The following is a 26556-nucleotide window of genomic DNA, read 5'->3' on the forward strand; positions in this document are numbered from 1 at the left end:
TCATATTATACCTGCACATGGAGCAGGTGACACTGAAGGTGTGAATTAAAACGCGCTGTGATGATGGGCCATGAAGGCAGCCATGTTGAGGGCAGCGGCTCATGCTCGCTCCGGTTCAGTCTCACTCTTTGGACACGCAGCCACGGTCACTGGACCGGCGAGACATCTGCAGGAATCTGAACAGTTACATTTGATAAACAAGATATTACTGATCAAATTTTCATGCGGTGAAATTTGTTTTCTATCATGCATATTATAAGTACCATAGTGTTGTGGTTGCACTGCTCCATGTCTGTCATACCCTAACAGTATTTGCTTTGCATATTCCATTGTCATAATGAAGCCCCGCAGTCAGGGAATTGTTTGTTTCACTTCATGTGTGGAGAGCAAAAACAGAAGCCAACTGAGACATGCAGATATGGGTTTGGATTCCCAAAAAAACCACACAAAATAACACACAAAATAACACTGTGACTATCACACTGAACATTCTCTCATTTAACATGATCTTAATAATAAAGGGCCCATAACAGCTGATTGTGAATGTAAAATTTCTTTTACAGAAAAGGTTTTAACATAAGTCTTGTCACATTTGATCCAAATAATGTAGGAATCATCTGCTGTGAAATATATATACTCACTCTCACACACACACACACACACACACACACACACACACACACACACACACACACACACACACACACACACACACACACTGTATGGATAACTCATATAGTATTTGGATTTGAGAGAGAGGTGAAGTACACAAGGTTTGCAGAAAAACAGGACGTTTTGAACAGAGAGCCTTCATCAGCTGTGCAAGCAAAGTGCTTGTTCCAGGAGGTGAAACCAGTTTATATTAGAAAAACCAGATGTCTCAATCATAACATTCATTCCACAGGATTCTAAAGTTCTAAAGGAGATTAGTGGAGGGTCCTTAAAGGAGATTAGTGTAAGGTCCTTAAAGGAGATTAGTGGAGGGTCCTTAAAGGAGATTAGTGGAAGGTCCTTAAAGGAGATTAGTGGAAGTTCCTTAAAGGAGATTAGTGGAGGGTCCTTAAAGGAGATTAGTGGAAGGTCCTTAAAGGAGATTAGTGGAAGGTCCTTAAAGGAGATTAGTGGAGGGTCCTTAAAGGAGATTAGTAGAAGGTCCTTAAAGGAGATTAGTGGAAGGTCCTTAAAGGAGATTAGTGGAAGGTCCTTAAAGGAGATTAGTGGAGGGTCTTTAAAGGAGATTAGTGGAAGGTCCTTAAAGGAGATTAGTGGAAGTTCCTTAAAAAAGATTAGTGGAAGGTCCTTAAAGGAGATTAGTGGAGGGTCCCTAAAGTATATTATCTGCATCATCCTGGTTTATGAACTGTTTAACTATAAAATTTGAAAAATGGAATGATTCACACGCCAAAAGACAAAGGGCCAAACCAGCCACAAAAATACATTTGTTTTCAGAGCCAAAGTTTTTTTCTTTTGGGCACTGATGAAAGTCTGGTGACTAAACATCTGCCAGGTTTTTACTCTCATTGTGTGCACTGTGCACTTTAGCACAATGTTTTGATATCGCAGCTTTGAAAAAGTCATGACGTCTGGCCCTTTTGTTGTGCAAATCATTCAATTTTAGTCATGCAGAGTTGCCTGTTGATCTACGCACCCTAGTTTGGATTCTACGGAGGAACTGTCGCATCTGACACACGTTCATTTTTGAACTGTTTTGTTTGTAGGATGATAAGGGAGCACCAAAGGAATTCTTGTTGTTTTAACAGATTGTTTATAGGTCAGTGCTTCCATTCTCTGAACAGGTAAAATATGAGCAAAGGGATTATCTATGATTTCCTTGGGAAATCCAGTTATGCAAATATCCACACATTTCCATATTTTTCTGGAGTCTTCTTTCTCACTAAAATGTGCTTAAGTCTTAAAAGCTGTGACTAAGGGAAGGAGTAAGGGATGGAGATTTTGCAGTGTGAATAGTTGTATTGCACATAAGAATGAGAGTCCATAAGTTTATAACATAGGTTTAGACCAGACTTTTCAGACTTAACTGAACCATCTAAAAAAGTTCTAAAGTTGACTGAAACATGTAAAGAAGTTAACCTCATGCCAGGACATGCTATACTCCATGTGTATTCCAGAGCTGCATGGGACTTGGTGAAGGAGGAAATAAACAGTTTGGGCTCTTCAGATGTGCTGGTAGGAGTACCAAAAATGTCAACAGTGTATCTCAAATATGCTAAGGATTTCTTAACAACTTCAACAAAGACATTAGCATAGGATGGTCTCATTTTATTATTAATACTAATACTAACTCCTCTTATTTGTGAGTAGTACTTGGAGTCAAAGGTGAAGAAGTTTAGAGCAAACACAAGTTCTGACAGTTTTAAGGGAATATCTGTGGGAGGTTCTTCTCAGGTCTTGCATCAATAAATGCTTTAAAGTTCTCAAATCATCTTCATTATATAAACTTTTAATGTCAATTGAAAAACATAGGGAGTTGGTAGCTGTTGGTTGTTCTTTCAGTTATTCAAGGATTTGTAGAAAGTGTGAAGAGTCTTTACCATACGTAGGTAAGGACTGAACAATTGGTTGAAAAGTTTCTGTTGGGCAGGAACACATAGATACAATAGGATGTCCATGATTGTTTGACTTATGAATTTTAGGGAGAAGATAAAAATGGCCACAGCGAGGATTATCTACAATCAGATTCGGTGCTAAATCAGGGAGGTGAGATGGCGTGATTAATAGTGGACTGTAACTATTCTGCCTATAAAAGGTGGGATCAGAAAGCTGTTTGACTGCTTCCTTACTGTAAACGTCTTTTCTACAATAACAATGTCACTTTTTTTTTGCTAAAATTTTGTTTAAACTCTTGCTTCATATATATATATATATAAAAAGCAAGCATATTACAACCTAGACACAAGAGAAGAGCATATTCAGTATATATTCTATATATATATACATATATATATATATATATATATATATAGAGAGAGAGAGAGAGAGAGAGAGAGAGAGAGAGAGAGAGAGAGAGAGAGAGAGAGAGAGAGCGAGTATGATTCAGTGATTCAGGATTCAGGGGGTGTGAATCTCCTCAGTGACTCATTTGATAGAATATGCTGTTCTCTTGTGTCTCCAGGCTGTCATAATCACATCTCTCTCCGTGTTCTCCGTGGTGTTGGTGTGTGTGCGTGTGCGATTGCGTGTGAGGCCCGGTGATGCTGAGCAGGGCTGAAGTAAGGCAGCCAGCCCGCAGCACGCTACATAGGCACAGTTATCAACTGTACTTTCGCACATAGCTAAATTCATTCTAGCTGTATAGGATCTCACTGTTAATTTACTTCTTTTATCATCTTTAATCCCTGCACCAGCATGTCTGTCTTCTTCGTGGCATATTTCTGTGTGTGTGTGTGTGTGTGTGTGTGTGAATGGATCCTGCTCAGCGACTGTATAATGTATAACAGACTGTATAACATTAAGGATTATTGCTGAAAGCGAGCATTGCATCTCCTCTTCTTCTTCTGCTACCTTTGGGTCAGGGTTATCTGACAGTGGCTTCTCCATGGCCAGGGCCGGCTGGGCTTCAGCGTATATCAGCTTGGAACTGATATACTTCCAGCTACTGGAGGTACCACTGAAATGCAATGTACTCACATTTGCCCCTTTTTAGGAACGCAAGACTTCCTTAACACTTGAGTGAATCCTTTGGTAATGAACACCCCGAGAAAAGAAAACAGCCAAAAACGGAACAGTCGTAGACAGGAGGCCGCATCGTTCGTTCTAATATTATGCAGAGGTGCGTGGTTTCCCGCCGCTGAAGTATACTACGTTGTGAAGACAAATGCTTGCTCCAAGGCAAGACATATATGAATACTCTGTCCAAAAATGTAAGATGACAAGCATGTGAGTGGCATACGTAGTGGTTTATGGTTTCCTTAGAAAAGGGTTTCAAAGACACAGCGAAAAAGCCAGAGCAGCATGAAGAGCCAGAGCTTTGCAGCATGCATACAGAGGTGTGTGTCAGCAAAGCAAAGGAGAGAGAGCGAGCTAGATCAGATCGGATTTCACAGCGGCTCGGCTTCTTCACAAGCAAACACAGAGCCGCATATGCCCGCGAGCACAACACATCATAACAGTGTTCCAGTCTTCCATCATGCCACATCTCCCTCTCTTCTCCTCTCTCTCACTCCTCTGCGTGAATATAACGACGAGGTACTGATATGGTCGGCGGCGGCCAGCTAGGTGACAGCGGCACTCTGGCGGGGCCTCCGCTAGCCTGCCCCCTACAGCCCTGGACTCTCCATCACCCTGCAGCAGTGCAGAGGATGTAGGCAGCAATCCCTGCTATGCCGAGATTAACCCTCCATAGGTAACGCTGCAAAGTGTTACAGTGGTGCTAAAACCTGGGACAAAGATGGAGTCGTCTGATCAGGACCCTCACCAACCAGCAACAAATTCAAACACCAAGTGCTGCTATCAGGAGCAGCTTCTCCACGGCGAGGCGCTCACAAAGGAGCGAGCGGAGAGCCACCAGACCCTCCAGGGTCTGCTGCAGGCTGCACGTGCTAAGACCGTGGCCCGCGGAACGACTCCAGGCATATGTGGAGCTCTTTGTGCACGCGGTGACTGGCCGCTGGAGAGCCGGGTAGTTCTCCCGCTTCCCCCGGATGCAGCTGAGCTGAGCTTGCGGCTCGGCATCTGTCAGCGGGAGTATGACGTGCAATAAGAAAGACGTCCTGCGTCGCATTCTAGAGCAACACAGATGCCGGTTCCTATCCTCGGCGACAGCCCACCCTCACGGTCCAAGAACAGTTCATTACCCGCCTGCTTGAGGGGGCAGTGCAGTGGGTTCAGTGCCACCGCCTGGAGTCGCCGAACAAGGCGACTACAGGATCTCCATCTCTTGATGCACTCGGGGGCAGGAGTCACCTCTCTCTCTCTCTCTCTCTCTCTCTCTCTCTCTCTCTCTCTCTCTCTCTTTCTTCCCCACACTCTTCCTCCCTCCCGCCTACTCTACTGGCATGGCATTTACGACAGTATAAGATAATAAATCGCCTAATGGCCTATTTTCATTTGGTCTGCATTCAAAGTGATGCAAGCAGACAAAGGCAGATGCTCAATCCCAGCCGTACCAGCAGAGCCCACATGCCCCCTCCCTTTAATTGAGGCGCCCTTCGAAAGAACTGCCATGTACTACGTTGGGCCATTAGAAATACACACAGGCATCACTTTATATTTGTCCTGATGCTTGGAAGTGGTGCAGTGATGTGGAGGAACTCTCCCATGTTGTCTCCTGAGTAGGAATCCCAAAAGAGATTCTGACTGATCAAGGAATGGTGTTTATATCATGCAAACTGTGTGAACTTGAATTGAATAGCAACAGTGTGTCTCATTGCCAAACGGATGGCCTGGTCCACGCAGTTTAACCACACCCTGAAAAACATGATTTGGAGATTTGTACATGAAGGCCACATGGGTTGGGATAATTGGCTGAGCGCCCTTCTGCTTTCCATTGTAAAGGTCCTGCAAGTCCCGATGGTGTTGTCATATTCTTCCCATTTGAATTATTGGTATGAGTAGGAGCAGCGTTATATGCTTGGCCTGTATTCAGGGTTCTAGTCAGTATTGTTTTTTTCCACCATGACTCTCCTAAGACATTTAAACCGTCACTGCATGGACTTGCGTGCGAGCCTGTTGGCCTGTCACGTTAAAACCTCTCAGATAAGGAGATGTAAAACAGTCAACTGCAACTGATAAGGTTCTTCACCACCCATCTCTGTTGACTCATCTAACTTTTTTAACACAGGAACCTCTAAGCTTCCTGATGCAATAACAAATAATAGCATCAAAATACTGCATGAAATGAAAAAATGAGACAGCACACTCTCACACTTTTTTAAACTCCTGTCTCAGCTAACCACACCAGAAAACTGTCAGAACCTTCTTCTCACATGGTTACCAGCTTCATAATCTGACCTGATCTTGATGCTGGAGTTGAATTATTCAGCCTGCACTTTTGTGTCCTATATGGACATCTAATTCATCATTCTGGCTTGTTTTCCAAGAAGCCCAAACATGATAAATTAGTACTTTAGTTCGAGAAGTGAATGCGCCTCCTTGGTGTCATGGTTCACACATAAACAGTCTTGTCACATGGGGGTCGATATGGGGGATCTGGGTTCTAGGAATGAGGATGACTACTCAAATGTCTGAGTATCCACACTCTCCTTTGTATTCCTTTGCATGAGCTGGAAGGAAAGGCTTACTTTTCACTAAATAAAAAAAGCTGGCAAATAGGGTATGAGGCTGTTAAGTAATGTAACATATGCGGAGTTTAAGAACAGAAGTCAGTTTTATGTGTCTGCTATGCGGCTTTACTTCATAGGACGTACACCAGGAACGGTGAAGAGATGATATTTCATTTCTACCGTTAGTAAAGAGGCGAATATTTGAGAGACATGGATATGAACTGTTTCATTCACAGCAGAGCAGTGGGTGGGGAGCGTAAGCGAATTTCTTAACCGGGCCGTCATGAATGCCGGGGGATGATGGGAAAGCGGTGGTAAAGCGGGAGTGCACCTGAGGTTATTCAGGTGGAATTAGGCCAGAATGTATCTGGTTCAGAAGGATCATGCGACACCGTTTCCCCCAAGGCTTCAGCAGAGCACATGATCGAGGACACAGGCTTGCATAACCACAAACTCAGCATCACATGTGGAGACGTGAAAGGAGCCGCTGGGTGAGCACCAGGCGGCACCCTGCGTGTTTGCTGGACTATGAAGGAGCTTTTGGTACATGCGAGAGGTTGAGTTGCTGTGTTGGCCAGCTTCAGTAGTGGTTTTTTCTGTTGTTGTTGACATAACCAGGAATCTCCAAAAGTGAAAGAGAACAAATTCACTTAGAATTGCCTCAGCCTGTCCAGGGGACATTTATAATAATACTTGAGTTGGCGCTAATGGCTACAGGAGTGCTGTGATAAGAAACAAAAGAACGTGTATTTATGTATGTAAAAACATTTATTTGCTCTAACACCATTGAACACAGGCCATGCAAACATTCAGTATGATACCGGGTCTCTTACCTTCACTGGAAGACCCAGACAAGTCAATAATGACATACACCTTCCCTTCGGGCTCCAAGTCTATCTGTACAGTGGAGGGAAAAAGAACAAATATTTCATTGAGAACAAACTTTATCATACCAAATCTTTTTAATACACCAACAGTTTCCTTCAAATGTTCTAAAAACTTGCCCTCCACTTTACATAACATTCCAACTGTCCGCAAGAAGTCAAAAATACTTTTTTCCATCTATAACTTGTATAGACTAGTATACTTCTTTGTTGTGCATATTAAGCGAGGCAGAACTCAGGGTGACCAGACTGGGTCCTCCTCTTTTGGCGCCCACACCCCACACCATTGAATGCCTGGCCAATCAGCTTGACAAGACCCCTGGCTGGCAGGGTGGCGGGGGAGCATGCAATGCTTCCTGGTTCTACAGCCTGGTTTGCGTAGGGGGAGGGGGTAGCCTAGAGATCCCGCACAGAGGTGGACCTTTTTCTAGAAAGATATTCCAGGTAAAGACCACAGACTGTGAAACTTCTAACACTTTGTTAAACTGACTTCTCTAATGCAGTTCAGTAGTGGTTCAGCACTTACAACTATTTACATTGGTAAGGCGACTTGTAAAGTGTCGTGAGTTCTATATGCCAATATTTGTTTGATGCCATTTTTAGGCCACTGTTTACAGTCCTGTTTTAATTTTGTTTGTCACATCATTATTTTATGATCTATTGTAGGTTTAAGTTATTTATTATTTATTTGTTTTTTGCCCTATTGTTATGCAGGGGCCCTCTGAAGATGAGGCCATTTTGGAAAGATCTCTCTGCTTAATATATGAATAAATTGAATTAAATATAAGCAAATCGAACAGAGCTTCATAACACGTTTCATTAGGTTGCTTTCCACTGTTCTTTTATCGCTCTATTAAGGACAGCATGACTACAGCCCCTGCCTCTCATCCTCCTGCTTCTCATACTGCCTCTTCTGCCTCATAAACTAATGTCGATCATCTTAGTGGCCCAATGACCTATGTTAAAATGATAATTGATAGCAGGGAACCTGAAATAAATTGATGTCAGTCATAAGAGGACTGCCTCCCTGTCAGTTTGTGAAGTTTGATGAGAGGGACGAACTGTTTATTTTTGTTGTTGTTGTTGTTGTTGTTGTTTGTTTATTGTGATTGTCTGCGGGTTAAGATTGCCACCGATATCTTCAGAAGAGGTAAAAATGCCCTTGTGTGTATGTCCTCCTCATCAAACACATCATCAGACACATACTCGCAATCACATTAACTAACACATGCACGCACGCACGCACACACACACACACACACACACACACGTGCACGCACACTCACACGCACACACACACACGCACACACACACAAACACACACGCACGCATGCGCATGCACGCGCACGCACACTCACACGCACACACTCACACACATGCACACACACACGCGCACGCACGCACACACACACGCACACACACACAAACACACACGCACGCATGCGCACGCACGCGCATGCACACTCACACGCACACACTCACACACACATGCACACATGCACGCACACACACGCACGCACGCACACACACGCACACACACAAACACACACGCACGCATGCGCACACACGCGCACACTCACATGCACACACACACACACGTGCATATACACACACGCACGCATGCGCACGCACGCACACACACACGCACACACACACACACGCATGCACACACACGCGCACACTCACATGCACACACACACGTGCATATACACACACGCACGCATGCGCACGCACGCGCACGCACGCACACACACGCACACGCATGCACACACACGCGCACACTCACACGCACACACTCACACACACATGCACACACGCACGCACACACGCGCACGCACACACACGCACACACACAAACACACACGCACGCATGCGCACGCACGCGCATGCACACTCACACGCACACACTCACACACACATGCACACACGCACGCACACACGCGCACGCACGCACACACACACGCACACACACAAACACACACGCACGCATGCGCACACACGCGCACACTCACATGCACACACACACGTGCATATACACACACGCACGCATGCGCACACACACACACGCATGCACACACACGCGCACACTCACATGCACACACACACACGTGCATATACACGCACGCATGCGCACGCACGCGCACGCACGCGCACGCACGCACACATACACGCATGCACACACATACACACACACACACACACACACACACACTTTAGAACTGTATGTTTCTTCTTTTACTGCCGTTCTCTGTTGCTGGAGGGTTCTGGTGTGTATCATCTCTCACATATACACACACTGTACAGACAACTGTACACACTGTCAACTGAGAGACAAAACATAATGCTGGTGTTCTCCAAGAGCTGGCGCCCCTCTCTCTCTCTCTCTCTCTCTCTCTCTCTCTCTCTCTCCCCATCTCTCTCTCTCCATCTTTCTCTCTCTCTCTCTCTCTCTCTCTCCCCATCTCTCTCTTTCCATCTTTCTCTCTCTCTCCTTCTCTCTCTCTCCATCTCTCTCATCTCTCTCTCCTTCTCTCTCCATCTCTCTTGCTCCATCTCTCTCTCTCCCCATCTCTCTCTCTCCATCTCTCTCTCCCCATCTCTGTCGCTCTCTCCCCATCTCTCTCTCTCCCCATCTCTCTCTGTCTCTCTCTCTCTCCATCTCTCTCTCTCCCCATCTCTCTCCCCATCTCTGTCTCTCTCTCCCCATCTCTCCCCATCTCTCTCTCTATCTCTCTCTCCATCTCTCTCTCTCTCCATCTCTCTCTCCCCATCTCTCTCTCCATCTCTCTCTCTCCCCATCTTTTTCCCCCATCTCTCTCTCTCTATCTCTCTCTCCCCAGGTCTCTCTCCATCTCTCTCTCTCTCCCCATCTGTCTCTCTCTCCCCATCTCACTCTCTCTCCCCATCTCTCTCTCTCTCCATCTCTCTCTCTCCCCATCTCCCTCTTCATCTCTCTCCCCATCTCTCTCTTCATCTCTCTCCCCATCTCCCTCTTCATCTCTCTCCCCATCTCCCTCTTCATCTCTCTCCCCATCTCCCTCTTCATCTCTCTCCCCATCTCTCTCTTCATCTCTCTCCCCATCTCCCTCTTCATCTCTCTCCCCATCTCCCTCTTCATCTCTCTCCCCATCTCCCTCTTCATCTCTCTCCCCATCTCTCTCTTCATCTCTCTCCCCATCTCTCTCTTCATCTCTCTCTCCCTATCTCTGTCTCTCTCTCCCCATCTCACTCTCTCCCCATCTGTCTCTCTCTCCCCATCTCACTCTCTCCCCATCTCACTCTCTCCCCATCTCTCTCTCTCCCCATCTCTCTGTCTCTCTCTCCTCAGGTCTCTCTCCATCTCTCTCTCTCTCCCCATCTCTCTCTCTCTCCCCATCTCTGTCTCTCTCTCCCCATCTCTCTCTCTCTCTCCCCATCTGTCTCTCTCTGTTTTGCTGCATCTCTTTATCTCTGATCTTTGTACTTCACATGTGCACATCAAATTTTACTTCCTTTCTATCTTCCTTTCTGTCTTATTCTTTACATGGTCTCTACGAAATAGACCAGAGCAGACATGTAAGCAAAGTATTGTAAACAAAATGTGGCTTTGTTGTGTGATTTTATTTTTTTAACAACTTCCTCACCCTTCCCACGATGCACACTACTACGCACATAGCCCCATCCACACATTCACTCAAACACACACACACGCACACACACATTTCACCAAGACCGAGAGCGCCAATAGAAATGGGGTTTGTCACTTGTACCTGAGCACATGGGACAATGCAGGAGCACAAAGCACAAGCAAATGAATTAAACTGAGCAATTAAATTTGGCCTGGTCTGTGTACGTTCACAAACAGACACTCGCACACACACACTCTCACACACACACACACACACACACACACATTTTCACTCACACACAAACACACACACGTAAATACTGACATTATATCCGATTTCTTAAGTAAGGTATACAGCTATATGGAAGGTTTACATCTGTGACTTGGTGTTGTATAGCTTTTCTCTTTATCAGGTTACAGTCTTCTGCTGCCTGCTCAAATTATTCTGCTTGTTTGGCTGAAATATGCAGTTTCTCCATCATTTTTATGGTTTTCCACATAACATCGTCTGTGAGGTGCTCCCATAACACATCTCTGGTGACCCCTTTCAGAACTCCCCAGTCCTCTGCTTTAGTGCAGCGGGCTGAGTCTTTAGGTTGAGGAAAATCTTCCAAGGCTTTTCCGCTCGCTGACGTACGTGTCCCAGTAAAGGGTGGTGTTGTTCCCAGGCCAACGGATTACAGCGTTAGAGTTAGGTGTAAAAAACAAGGTTGAGCCTTCGTGATTGAGAATGAGAAAGCTGTCTCACTCCAACCAAGAAGGAGTGCACCTCCACACCTCCACACATCTCCACACACCTCTAAGCTCCTCCACACATCTCCACACTCCTCTACACCTCCACCTCCCTGCCACTTGTTTAACCAGTGCGTCTCAGTCAGAATTGTTCAGGGTTGGCTCCTGCTCCATTTGAACGAAAACAGGCAGCCATACCAGATTCTATTGGAAATCCTTACAGTAGGGCTCAGAGTAGCCCATTGCACATGCATGTATTATTCAGCTTCCAAACAGATATTCAATTTCCAAACATCTCCTTGATATATTTCAGCATGATATCTTCAGTCACATTGAAAACACAATTAAATAATTAAAACCTGTACACATGTCTCTATGTGTGTGTGTGTGTGTGTGTGTGTGTGTGTGCTGTGCCACTGCAAAACACTTTAAAATGAGGATCTAAGCTTAATACTTTGGCTATGCCAGCAAGCATATATTTAGGTAAAGAGCTGAGACACTGTGTCAAGCACTGCATGTGTGACCTCACAGATCCTTTACAATAGGATATGAAATGCATCCTGTGTAAACCCATGTCAACTATGTGGTTACATGATAGCCTGCTGCGCGCCTCCAACCTAACACCCACACATATCCTCTGTGTGTGTGTCTCTCTCTCTCCCTCTCTCTCTCTCTCTCTCTCTCTCTCTCTCTCTCTCTCTCTCTCTCTGTCTGTCTCTCTACCACTCGCATTCCCTTTCATGTACGCCTCTCGTCCCTCCATTCCTCTCAGCCGTGCATCCTGCCTCCATTTCCTCCTTTAATCTGGTTCGGATGGAGCTGCCGTTATGGCTTCATTAGCCAGCAGAAGCGGAGCCTAATATTGGCTCTTACTGCAGTTTCCTGCCCCCTCGGTTTTCCCAATCAATAGCTCTCCCTGGACTCATGCCACCGTGGTGGGAGCGCGGTGCCCAGCAAGCAGCACTCTCAGGAAGAGGAGCTTTGGTGGGGTTTGTCAGTGCTGTGCAGTCATGGCTTGGCACAGGCCGTCTGATTCAGAATTGCACCTGCACAGTTGTATACTGAATGTCGCAGTTCAGCACCCCACGGGCCAACTGTGGTCATGAGTGCTGTGACTCAAAAACATGTAGCTATTTGTACTTAATTAAATACTTTGACAATACAGCTTTTTTTGTGTGGCTGTGTACATGAGCTGTTAGGGTATACCAAATCTTTTAGTCCCTAAGACACACACACACAGACACACACACACACCTCACCCCTTCTGTTTTATGTAATCCAAATAAAGCTTGTTCTCTCACACAACACACACAACACACATAAGAAGTCTTCCACAGATGGGGAGCAGCTTTCCTGTCCCATGCCCTACAGCCAAAATCTCGCAGTCACAATAAAACCAAAAAATAAAATTTAAAACAGTCATTTCCTCTGATCTTAATATTTAAGGCTGTGCTCACTATCCCAAAGCCACTGGTACAATCAGCATGGCACAAGCAGGCTCAGAGACGCTGACCTGGGATCAGTTCTGCCTCTCACCTTAGTGAACGTTTGAGATTTGGGTAACACTTCACCCATCCTATTTTAAAACTCAGAATGCACTCCTTTATTGGCTTCAGTGTTACGAATTACAGGCTTATCTAAAGCAATGAACATTACAGTAAATAAAACAGTAGTGACATGGTAAATTAGCTTGAGGATATTACTAAGCTGTTTCTCCCGCTCGTCCCTTCTCACATGCACACGTGCCCTGCAATTGTGCAGTGTGTGCAACATCAGGGAAGCGGTGGACATTCGTAAACAGGCCACTGTACTCCACAGGGTTCAGAAGAATGTGCTTAAGTGTAAGAGGCAGAGATGGTAAGAGCCTAAACTTGGACCACGTCCCCTGTCTGTCTTTCTCCCTTCTGCCTCATCTAGCTAACATCTTCTGCTACAGAAAGTCCCCCCCTGCCCAGGGCCTGTATTTCATGCTGTCACACACACACAGATGCAAGCAAAAATGGACGGAAACACACGCGCACACACACACACACACACACACACACACACACACACACACACACACACACACACACACACACACACACACAACCACACACAATCAGTGATCAATCACACATGCTGTACATTGACATGGTATATGTAATGGTAATATATATATATATATGTGTGTGTGTGTGTGTGTGTGTGTGTGTGTGTGTGTGTGTGTGTGTGTGTGTGTGTGTGTGTGTATGTGAACATCAGGAAACACGCTGCCTTTCTCCTACCCTCCTGTCACTTAACCCCAGAGGATCTGCATATTAGTGTGCAATTCAGAAAAGACTCTTAAAGAGGCACAAACTACTACTCTGAGATGCCTGCAGAGAGAATAAAGAGAGAAAGAGGTAGAAAAAAGATCAAATCTAGAGCAGTGTGCAGAGGCGTCTTCACAGGTAATACTGCATACCACGGCTGGACGTGCTGTGACTTGAACAGTGTGCTACAGGTCCACACCAACGGCAAAACCATGGACTAATGAGCAAAACACAAACCCTCACAAAGCAAACATATGAAAATACTACATTTGCAAAATTCATCCCACTACTCAGACAATATAACAAAAAAATCTGACTGATATTATTATTATTATCCAAATTTTACATGCCCTTCTTAATAATAAAATGGAATACATCTAAACTTATAAAGCCAAAACATGACAGTGAGTGCACAGCAGTATAAAATCTTTATTGTGCAATTGGATATTTAAAGTTCATTGAATTAATGTTTTAAAGAAACTCAAATACTTAGGAATTTTTCCATTGCAGTAATGAAATTTTTCCTGAATACAAAATGTTTGTTTTTCTCTGAGAATCGAAATTAGTTTTCCAGATATACATCCGAAATCTCAGCATAAATGACAGAGATTTGTGCAGAGATTGCTTACAGGCAGTAAAATTGACCTAAAGATACCAAAAGTGTCACTCCTCTGAAAAGGCCTTTGACATGTAAACGCAAACTATATAATGCAAGTAAGTGCATCCATGTTTGAGAAAAAGCACGAAATCTCTTTACTGTTATATGACGGAATATTTACTGATAAGGCATTTCGCACGGGATTAAAATAACCCGGGGTTAGTTCTACCAGTCGTTTTATACTAGGTAAAAGGTGCCAGAATCTTTACTAAGCACGCAGACACACAAGGAATAAATAGTAAAACTTAACAAAGATTTTTTGTTAAGTTTCTAACAATAAATCCCAGTGAGAGGTTTTTCTGTGTGTTTGCCCATTGCAGCTGTTTATGACGGCATTCACTGTATAAAAAAATTTAGATCGTGGCATTGCGTCAAACGGGTTCTCAGTTTTGTACTGTACAGTTAGTACAGACAGTACAGCTTCGTCCCGACATATTGTTGTATGTACACAACTCACTTAAGCATCTACCGGAAGATATTAGAGGATACAGAGAAAAGATTGCTAGAAGCACTAACTACAGGCTATAAGAGTGAAAGGTGCCTATTGTTGAGATTTGTGCTGGTTCAGGATGCAGAAAGCATGCCAAGCTCTCTGAAGAATGACACTGAATGGTTCAGCACCTTTTGTGGAATCAGTCTAAAGACGCACTTTTTCATAACAGTTTTGGTCCGGGAACTTTATGGGATTTACCGTTCTGTTTCTCTGTTTTTGGACAGGAAAGCACAAAGTTGCGTGCGATTCGGTCGAAACCCAGCTACGGTTCCACAATCCCCTGCATTTTCAGCCTGACGCTATCAGCAGGCTCTGGTCTCTGCAACAGGCTGTTAACCTATCAAACGAACAACCTGTGGGATCGCGCGTTCATCCGAGAGACACGGAGGCCTGCGCTTCCGATCGGAAGCCTCGTCCTGCTGCTCTGCATCCTCTCTCCCCATCTGCCACCCTCTTTGGATGGGAAATTGACACTGATGAGTAAGCAGGTATTCCTCAGTATCACACTGCAGACACAAGGCTTCTCCTTCCCCCTCTCTATCTCTTTCACTATCTCCCGCTATCTCTCTGGGAAGTAAACGTGGGAGAGTGAAAACAGGAAGCCGAGGCTACCGTGTGACTCAGCCATGCCGCTGGTATTTTTAGCCCCCGGCCAGGCGGCCCGGCCATCCACTGCTTCCTTCGGGCCGGCTCGAAGACCCCGCTGCTCACTCCCTGCCGCTGCCCCGCGACGCCGTCCTGCTGCGGGGTGGACCGAGAGGGTGCTAGCACTCCGGACACTTCACGTTGGGCCGGAATATTGGCAGCAGCCCGAGCACTCATGGCATCTCGAGGGCACGGAGGCCGTATGCAAGTGGCATGCTGCCCTACATATGTGCCCCAAGGGGGTGGGCGACTGCTGCAGATGGGCCAAAGCCCCACCACTTATTTTTAAACAGAGAACATTATAAACCTATAGAGCGAAAACTTTGTATACTGTTAAATATAAATATTATTATTAGTAGTAGTAGTAGTAGTAGTAGTATGTACTGTTATTTATACAAAGGTATTGTAAAAATGTATTTGATCTTGTCATTTCATAAAAAAATTGTGCTAATATGTGCGATCACATTATCCAGCAAGACTATGCAACATATGGTAGAACCTTCCAAAAACAAACATTATATAACTGCAACATCAGTACATAAGCAAGCGATGAGGCAACAATAATTGTTTAGCCTGTGACTGTACAACTCATCTTGGTGACATAACTTTAACTGTATCTTTTCTGGTCATGAGATAAGTGTTTATTTTGGGACCGGTATCACAGCAGTGCTATCATGGAGCTGCTTTTGTATAAGAGAGAAGGCTCGCCCGGTATGGGACGCAGGCATGGGCCCGCATCTGAGGCTGCGTGGGGGAGTTTAGTCCGCAAGTGACAGGCCTGGTGTGGCCTGTGTTGGAACCGCCACGCCGCAGGTGACATCACGTGGGAAGACATTCAGACGCGTGCAGTTACACTTATATCACAGGGCAAACAAGCCCATGGTCACGCATTCAACACAAAGCATTTGTGACCAGCTCAGCATGAATGTACAGCTTCCAAACTATGTGGCAAAAATACAGCACACCCTATTGACTTAAAAAATAAAACAAAAACTAAATCAAGAGAGCTGCATGTCGAGCTTGTAACAGGGAAATACACAAATGCAGTTCAGTCAGTCACCCATTAACCATTCAGCCTTGCCAGTTCAGTCAGCGTATGCCAGTGGAATATCTTTCTGCCACTGGGGTATCTATCTGCCAGTGTGCTATTTGTCAGTGTGTTGTCCATCCGTCCCTGTAGAACTGTACACCAGCTGTACTCCCAAGTAAACATTTTGTTACATGTCATATCCTGATAAATGATATCTTCTGTAGACTGGTACAATGGGTAGTCTATTGTAGCAGGAACACTGGTTTTATCAAAGTGGGTTTGTATGTTGGCCATTGGTTAGATAACACAAGTATGCTGTGAATATAAGATCAGCATTATTCAGCCAAAGTACATTTTGTTAAGTGAATAAATCTCATAGTTCAGCACTCAGAGGTCTATTAGAAACAAGTGAGCGTAACTTGCATTTGTATACCAACATGGGCGGTTTCTTCTAAGAATTGAATGACTAATGGAATTCGAGGAAAGCAATATCCAGCCAGCTCTGCACTGTGGCACATTAGCATTCTTCTGTCCTCCGAGTACCTTGAGCCCCGGACTCGGACCGACTAATGTGTAGGGGGGAAAATCTCGAGCAAAATTTAAAAAATATTCCAAACGTGTCAGGGAGCATTTGTGAAGTGGTAGCATATATGATGACAATTCTACTGAAGATCTATACTGCTAGTTTAGCATGCTGTAGCTTTGGAATAATGACAGCTACTGTATTGCAGGCCGTTTCTCGTTCTGTGCCACCACCACTGTACTGATGTGGCATACATGTATCGCGAAGAGACCTTAACAGTGCGCAAAATGGAAATATAATGAGGTGACGAAAGAAGAAGAAGTCATTACGCAAGATGTACAGTACATCACGGACATCGTGCCTGTTGGCTTCCGACAGGTCCGACTCCGGTGCTGGTCCCTCGCTTAACGGATAGTGGAGCTGTACTGGCAGGGTGAAGGACAGGAGGGGAGGCTTGAGAGAAGTGGGGTGATGAGGGGGCAGCAGAACCAACAAGGAGATCCACACCCTGGAGAGGGAGGTGTCAGAACAAGCAGGGGGAGACTGGGTGACTGGGTAAAAGAGGAGCGAGAGGAAATAGGCAAATGGAGCTTAAACATTATGCGGGATCTGGCCTGTCAGTGACACTACGACATGCATCGGTGTAACTGAACGTAAGCAGACTGCTGTTGCGGGGGGTCTGAACGTGAGCGCTCTAGCTGGTTAAGAGTTAACGGTCGTCTGTTAATTTTTAACACCGCGTCGTGCAGTCTTCGCCCTACGCAGAACACTGGGTCCTTCGTGTTCCAAAAATCACTCGCAGTGCATGCCGCGACCGCTGGTGTGTGCGGGGTGGGAACAGGAGGCTGAAGCGGCATTACGCGGAGTAACGTAGGTCAAAAAAAACGCTTTAGCATCCGCAGTAAGGTGTACTGCGGAGAGCAGCCATCATACATGGCTACACCCTTCTCCACCCACCCATCTCGGCATGAGGCTCGGCATGGCGACGCCGACACTCTCACTGAATACGTCTTCTTCAAAATCATTCGATTTTAAGGAATTGAACAATGAAACAGCATACTGATTCCTGCTGCAGTAATATACGCCAGGTACAGTATAATACACACGCAAGATTAATTAACAAAGAGTGACTCAGACAAGTTTATTAAGGTTGAACTTTAATCATTATATCCGCTCTGACAGTGTTTGGCTGAAACATTGTTGTGCGCATATCTTCACTGTGTCCATCCTAAAATAAATCACTCAAACACACACACACACACACACACACACACACACACACACCTATTTTGAACAGGCAGCAAGACATGTAAGAAGGCCTTTCAAACAAACTGGTTGAGAAATGTGTCTGTCAAAACCACTCCTTAAAAACTGGCATCACACCAATGCACATGTAACAACTTGTGAAGAATGTGCTGGGAAACATGAATGGAGACACACACAAACACACACACACACACACACGCACATACAAATACACACACACACACACACACACATATGCATTCTCTCTCTCGCTCTCTCTCTCTCTCTCTCTCTCTCGCTCTCTGGGATTTTAACTCCAGTCAGATACTACATCCTGAGTCAGCTGTGGAAAGGAGGCAGCAACTGCAAGTGTATACATGTGTCATTGCTCACTGGACTGCTCTGCTCCGTCTGCTATTTCTCACCTTGCCAAGAACAATTCCCTCTCAACATGCCTGAAAGGAGATACCAGCTCAACTATCTTTTTTCATGAATCCACCTAATCCTGGTTGATCTTCTCAAGACCTCAGACAAAAACAAAAAAACAAACAAAAAAAAACAAAACGACAGGTTGCTACCTGACCAGGCCGTCGACTGGGTCTGCAGGATGCCGTCACAAGTCTCACTATCTTGAAATCTAATTACTCTCTTTCAAAGTCATTCTGACTCTTATTTTCTGAGTGAAACTGAAATGTTTAGGGGAATTCACTCTGGTTCAAATGCCAACAGTCATGGATTCTGTGCTAAAACAGAAGATAAACACTAGAGTGGAGTAGTTTCACTCTCACCAATTAAACTGCAATGAAGAGCCAAGTACAACAGCCATGTTAGGGGATGAACTAGCAACCAGCTCCACCATCACCTGAGCCGCTGCTGCAGTTACTTTACTTTTCAAATGTAAGCAGAGATTGTTTCACGGTTATTAACTGAAAATGCCTCCAATTTCATCAATTAAACACTTAATCAAAGAAAACCCACCTGATATTAAAGGCATAGATTGTTGAGTTTCCAATTACCCTTACCATGACATATCTTAGGCCACACACGCACATACAATTACACCATACCATGTAATTCAGGTGGGGTGGCAATGTAGGTAGGCACTTAGAGAGGCCTATAGAAACAAGCCTAGGCGATTGTCAGGCTTGCTTCGGGGTTGTTGCTGCACCATTGTGTAACATCTCGGCATGCATTGCATACACCTGAGAAGTGCTATACTTCGTCTAGAGTGACACTGAAAATGGTAAACCTGGTAAGACAGCGGCTTTGCTGTGTAGAGACTGAACAAGGTGTTGTTGTGCTTATGCTAAACTCAAAACATCACGCCTAAGTTTATTCTTCCACATCAGTAGTACTTGTTTGGACAAGGCAGGGTGCTGAACCAATATTTGCAGGTAGAAAACCTTAAGTCTCCATTTGGTACTTTCAGCATTACAAAATAACATGAACTGACTGACAAATGCAGTCTGCCAAACACAAATTAGAATAACGAAGCCAATACAGGGTAGGAAGCATACTCGACAAACAGAGTACGCAGCAAGCACCAGAGTGGTCTGGAAGCATGGAGGCTGAGTGAAGGGGACACTCAGAGAGCCTGGGGGTGGGGCTGCCCCCCCCCCCCAACCTCTCTGCCTCACTCTGAAGTTTACACAGCCGGCAAGTCTCCCGCGTCACGCCTCCGCCAGGCCCCACTGCGGTACTCCGAATCAAAGACAGCGAAGATGAAACACTCCCGTGCCACGCCGCTTGCTCCGCGCCACGGCAAGGTGCCCTCACAAGAACGCGACAGCCCACGCAAGTGCGGGACAGACGGAGGAAGAGCGACAGCCGTAGACAGAGAAAGCGGATTCTGTTTACATTCGCGTGGTTGGGTAGGTTTCTCGAGAAAACGTGAGCTTAAGGGAATTCAGAACAATACAGCAGCAGGATCAGGCTCTGTAACCATGACGCCCACATCAACAGCTCACACAGAAGTGGCTTTACACAGATCCCCTGCAAGTTACACAAGCACCGTCTGTAAAGTAGTGAATCATGCCGAAGTCCACGCCTGTGTACATCTTTTTAAAGGTTTCTATCTCTGTCACTCTCGCTCTCATATCACACAAACCCTCACACCCTCACGCAAATCACAGAAATAAACTCAGAAAGAAATTCTTGCTCTCAGAAGAGTAGACCAATGGACAAATGGACAGATGGACCAATCCATATTGTAAATATCAACAGTTTACTGAGTTTGAAATTATGGCAACTACATATTATTTAAATTCATATATGTTTATATTTGCTCATGCCTTCTCCAGAGTGATCTCTATGATGATGGCATATTAGACCAGCTGCTTTGGGCTGCTTAAAGTTAACATCCCTGTCATCTGGAGAAAAGACTAAATAATCATGTACACGATGAGTGACATTTCATACATTAGAGCTGTAGCCCACTGTGCTGTTAGCCACACTTAACCCCTGACTAAATCTAATCTTAAACATGACCGTAGTCTCCTGAGCACATGCACAGTTTGATGCCCGTATGTCCGAGCACTTGAGCGCAAAACGGAAGGTCAGATCAGGACGGCCTTGTCCTTGATGCAAGAGCACGAAGGCTTTGTACCAACTTAACGGGGTACAGTCTTCTGTCTGTACACTTCAGAATGGTAATATGAGGTTTGGCAGGTGAGTGCAGCACCTCCTTACATCAGGATCTGATTGAGGCACCTCAATAATTTAAATCTGTGTCTGCCTTGGGCAAGAGAACAAAGAACAGAACAGCCTCCAGGCACACAGAGTGGCCAATTCACTATCATATACTGTAGATCTGCCATATTAGGGCTCTTAAAGGGACAAGGATTAATGCTGCACACCTCTGCCAGATAGAGATGATGGAGAAACTTCTCATGATTAGGCAGGACAAGCAGCCAAAAATAAGCCATTAGCAGTTAATAATATGAAAACATTGTTTTTTAAAGTCTACAGGGTGAACCAGCATGAGTGAATTGCCACTGTCTAAACAAGGCTCTTAGATGCAATCATAAACGTTTGGACTGCAAATATGTGTATGAATTAATGTATTATTACACAACATTTAACCATATTGTTTTAAAAACTTACAACAGGAAACTCCTGAGGTGCTGTACACATATATTTTGTGCTGAAGAGTCACCTGTGCAAACCCATAATTTTTTATAAGGAACTGCTACAGTATATGGCTGTATCAACAATCAGGCTGTCCTTTCTACCTTCAGGAGCTCTGGGCCATTTTTGCACTCTCTTACATCAAATTACTAAGTGCATGAACGTGGCCAGGGACAATTGCAGAGAAAAACGTTGACTGGCTGCTTTCTGGGATGCATGTGCAATCCGATCTTGTTTTGTCTGGTCATTTAACATCGGATTATATGACTGCACTCAGTGACGGTAATATGGCTCTCTGCAGCTGCAGGGAATATTTATGACATGCTGTGCACCCTCTCTCGCCGTCTCTATGCAACCAGGATATCTGAACATTGATCAGAGGCCTCTGAGTTGTAATGAAACTGGTGGCATCGCAGGGGAGAGGAAAGCAACGCTTTTCTGACTGCACATGCTGAGAACGGTGACAGGTAATACACAGGGAATGAGGGCGTTTGGAGTGATTTAGGCCACATCCGCAAAATAATTAGCATTAGGCTGGGGGAGGCGGGGGCGGGGGTCAAAAGTTGATAGAACACTTGCACAGCTGAGAGAGTTACTGTGTTAGGTTGATAGTCTGGGCTGTGTGCGGATAAGAAGGCGTAAGACGGGAGCTGGACATACCCAGTCCTCGAAGTGTTTGCTGCCGTTCTGCAGCAGGTCTTCGAACTGAATGGTGCAGTTGGCTACAAAATCATCGTATCCGATAGGCGCGTCGTGAAACACCGACAGCTCGATTTTCCTCCCGTCGCGCACTTCTGTGACAAACTCATCGTGCCAGGCCGGGCTGTTGGTTTTCTGTTTGGTGGAGGTTTGACCTACACGAGAATCATCCACGTTAAGGGCGATGTACGTGTCTAGCTGAAAGGTCTGGGTCTTTGGGCCGACAGCGTGTCTCAGAGACCAGGCTGTCGGCTTCAAGTCCAAAGCTTCACAAATCTTTATCTTTAACAATCCATTGAAAACCACCATGGTGTTCGCGTAGTTATTTACGGCTAATGCCAAACCAAACGCTTTTGAATGGACGGTCCTGTATGGTTGCCAGTTCGGGACTCGGTAAATTATTCAACAGGACAGCTACAGAAAATCTCCCAGCCGATTCTCCGTTTTCGACTTCTGTTAGTTTCTCCTAACGGTACAATGCTCGTCCTCGCAGATATGCAAAGTCTAGTCCAAATAGGGAGAAGGATTTCACTTTGGGCTTTTCTCCGTTGTTTTCCACGCTGAAATCATACATGTGGTATGGAATCCGACAAAACCCCCTTCACGGAGAACGACCATTAAGACGTTTAAAAAAAACACACACACACAAACCCAATCTTCCAGCAGACATACAACGACCATTCCACACCTCAAGTCACTGGGAGTAAAAATATGCCAGAAGTGGACCTCCTCGGGGGCAACCTTCTTCACCATAAACACTCCTGTTCCTCCTTAAACTGGAGCACGGGATGTCCCTAGCTTCTCCTCCGTGCATCTGGAACATTTACCACGCGAGCCTCCTCCGGTCGGTCGAAGGAAATAGGGGTTTAGGTCCGAGGGTAGGCTGCGAATTGGTGCGGTTTTCGTACTCGTTTCAGCCTCCCTGGCTCTTTTCTCGTCGTCGGTACTCGGTTTCCTGCAGACCTGCGTCTCTCTCTCTCTCTCTCTCTCTCTTTCTCTCTCTCTCTCCCCCCTCTCCAACTGTCTGAGCGCTAGTGCAGGAAATGCGCAAAACACGTCAGTTTCGCAGAGCCGCGCCGCGTCTGCTCCACCAAACGACACGACAAGGCCGCGCTCTCTTGTCACCGCGGTAGTCTGGATGGAAAACATCTAGCAGTGTTTGTGATCGGCTGTATAAAATCTTTTGCGCTGAATAAAACTTGAGTAATGTGGTGCATCGCGCTGCGCTGGTCAGCCCTTGTAGAACTACGTCTAATTACGAATGACGGAATCACTGGTACCATTTAACCTGATCTTTAAAGTTATGTAGGCTGTAGCCGAAGATCTTGACAGTGTTGTCTTTCCATGACACTTTAGCTGTGTATTTTTTGTTTCCGTATCTTTACAACATCGATAGCGAAGTAGAGTAGATTTTTGTAGTGACTGGATACATGTTAACTGGCATCCCCCGACCAGTTTAGCTGTTTAGAAAGGTATCTATGTGTCACTGTTGTTATTGTTTTAATTAGCCTGTTGTTGTTTTTTTGTTTTTTTTTAAAGAATTTGTCCTTCAAGTTAATAACGTGGCATATAATAAAGAATTCAGTGTTGAATATGCTCTCAAGTACTAATGAGCTAAGCTGTTTCTCAGCTCGTATAACTTCAAGAGTCTCATTGCCGTAAGTACAGTTAAGTGTTACCTATTTTTCAGTAGTGTCATTCAGTTGTGTCATATAAATGCAAGATGTATGATGATCTCAAACACAGTCAGACACATAGGCCTACATTACAGTTGTTGATGCATTTTCTTTTGTTTCACTTTTCATATTATATTACATAAAAAGCACTTGTATTTATACAGCTGTATTAATACATTATTGTTCATTATTGAATAAAAACCGCTTTGTGTTCAGGTGAAGCGCCATCTTGTGGCTGGAATTCTCACGATACTCTGCCCCGCCAGGTTTGGCAATGCCGCTTGTGCAACTAAAGGTGGTACTCACATGGAGCAATTCTTAGCATTTTTAACAAATGAATTTCAGTTTTGTATCAAAGGTTGACTTTTAAGACATATTACCTTTGTTTATAATCCAGTGTTTATTTCCGTTCTTCACTAATTTCTTCCTCTACAGTACACTAGAAAAAAACTGCTTGTAGCCTACTGGGAATTACATCATCGACATCTAATTTGTAATTATCTATGATTAGTAGATCTATAGACTAGTAGATTACAAAGGTTAATTTGTCTTACTATTGTATTACATTAAACTGAGTTGTGTTCTTGGAATTATCTCCCTAAATAATTATCTATAATTAGTGTAAACTAGTAAACTATAGGTTGATTTGGTTTACTACTGTATTACATTAAAGTGGGTTGTTTTCTTGGAATTAGTGCTCTAAATTGTTTACTTAACGTTTAGATTTTATAATTTAAAACTTAATAATGATAAAATAGAATGGTATTAGAAGATACATACTTTTAGCTGTGCCACATTTTTACGTTTTCCATTAAATACATAGTCTACCTGTTTCTCCCTTTGGTGTGTGGAAATGAGCTCACTAGATGGCAGTATGATCTTTAACAAAGCTGGCTCCAATCTGTTGCATATGGTACATTTTGTTAATATATCGGGGGTGCATGAATTGAATGGAATGGTCTGCCAAATTAACATAATTTTTGCTCAGATCAGTCAGATGCATTTTTTAATCTCATTTCCTGGATTAATTTCTCTCCTAGTTCATAGTAAATAACTGTGGATTAATCACCTATTTGAAGTGAGTTTTGCTGTCTGTTGTCTTCAGTTAGAGACTTCACTGTATGATTGTCAGACTTTTATGTTTAGCTGAAGACATATCCAGCTGAAATATGAACAGCTCACCTGCACGTCTGTGTGCACAAATGTTAATTCAAACCAAACGTTCCAGTTACAACCACCACATTAAAAAGTGCTGAAAGAAAACAAAGCACAATGCTGTTTTGTTTTAAAAGAAAGAAATAAAAAGAGACGTGGCACGAATAAGAGGCCTAGTGAAGTGCAAGAAACAAAGGCAGAGAATAATCTTTTTTATACCCATCTTACAAGTTTCTGAATTTTCTCTGTTGACTCTTTTAGCTCATGCTTCTTCTGTCTCAGCCACAATAATAAAATGAGTGATTTTTGCTGGAACTGAATGAAGATGTTGTTCAGCCTGTGGTGATTTCCCCGGGGCTTCCTCTCAGCCTACTACATTACTCAGAGATATTCGGCTACACATTAGATGGTCTCACATGAGCCCAGTATGCAACCCAGCTCCAAATGATGACATCAGCAGTGGGAGAAAAATGAACGCTCCTTTGAGACTCTGATAGTGTGAGGTTTATGGGTGTACAGGCTCTGCATAGGCAAGAACTGGCTACTCGAGGACTACTTTCAGGGCCCTGGGGTGGACTCTGTCCAACCCCAAGATGCCAGCATGCACATTTGTACTTACTGTCATAGAAACCACTTTCAGCAAATGTCAGAAATTAGACAGTATGGACAATGTGTCTTCTGTGCTGGAAAAAAAGAGGTAGTTCCAAATATACTTGCACTTTATGGATTTAAAAATAGCATAGCAGTTTTGTGTAATTTATCCACTGAAGTGTAAAGAGTCCACAAAACTGTGGCCTAACTGGTTGAAAGGCTTTGCACAACCTCTACTTTTTAAGAGTTAAAAAGAGTTATTTAAAAAGAGTTTCTTTCTGTCCCAAAGCCTTAGAGTGGGCTGTTTATTTGTCTTTATGTAAGATTTTCTTTTTTTTTAGTTTCTTATATGGAGCTTTGTTATATGGAGTATGCATTTCATAATCTCACAAAGTCTGTCGTGAACACAAGAAGAGGCACATTAGATGCATATAAATAACAGCTGGCTACACTGAGCGTTTTGCTCGGCACATATTCATTGTCTTTTCCCCCTCAATCTGGAACACGCAAAAATGAACACAAAGGGTATTAGAAGAAACATTCAAAGAGCGTATCCATCACTATAAACATATTATTAGTGACCACACACAGCGGACTATTAAAATGAAAGAAAGTGCACTGAACTTAGACAAATACTTAAGTCTAAAGAAAACATGCCGTAGTCTACATAAAAAACGTACAGTATCCGACTCTAAACAACAGTCTAACTCACGCATGCATTGTCTCTGGTATCCACGTTTTCAGGATGGCAACCGAGGCAAGGCTCTCGTCCTCCCTAATTTCATTGGACGCGTGTGGTGCCCGTCGCGGTATTTGCGACCAGTCATTTCTGTGCGCCGCCCCATCGGAAGTGCGTTCTCCCTTCATTGGTTTAACGGAGCCCCGGTCCGCCTGTGAGTTCAGGCTATTCGCCCCGTGTTTGCTCAGCGACCGTCATATTGGCTGTCAAGAAGGAG

The 26556-nt window shown here is 44.4% G+C and overlaps 1 protein-coding gene across 1 annotated transcript in view; it reads right to left on the reverse strand.

Moving 5' to 3' along the window:
* Window positions 1-23753, reverse strand: part of prkceb (protein kinase C, epsilon b) — a 67477-nt gene extending 43724 nt beyond the window's left edge. The window contains exons 1-2 of the mRNA XM_027002512.2: window positions 22140-23753; window positions 7076-7139 (exon numbers count right to left, since the gene is read on the reverse strand). Coding sequence (XP_026858313.1) covers window positions 7076-7139; window positions 22140-22487 — 412 coding nt within the window. The 5' untranslated portion in view covers window positions 22488-23753. The remainder of the gene's footprint in view (window positions 1-7075; window positions 7140-22139) is intronic.
* Window positions 23754-26556: the final 2803 nt, after the last annotated feature.

Source organism: Electrophorus electricus, chromosome 11 (genome assembly GCF_013358815.1).
Source record: "Electrophorus electricus isolate fEleEle1 chromosome 11, fEleEle1.pri, whole genome shotgun sequence".
In the NCBI taxonomy this organism is placed as follows: Eukaryota; Metazoa; Chordata; class Actinopteri; order Gymnotiformes; family Gymnotidae; genus Electrophorus; species Electrophorus electricus.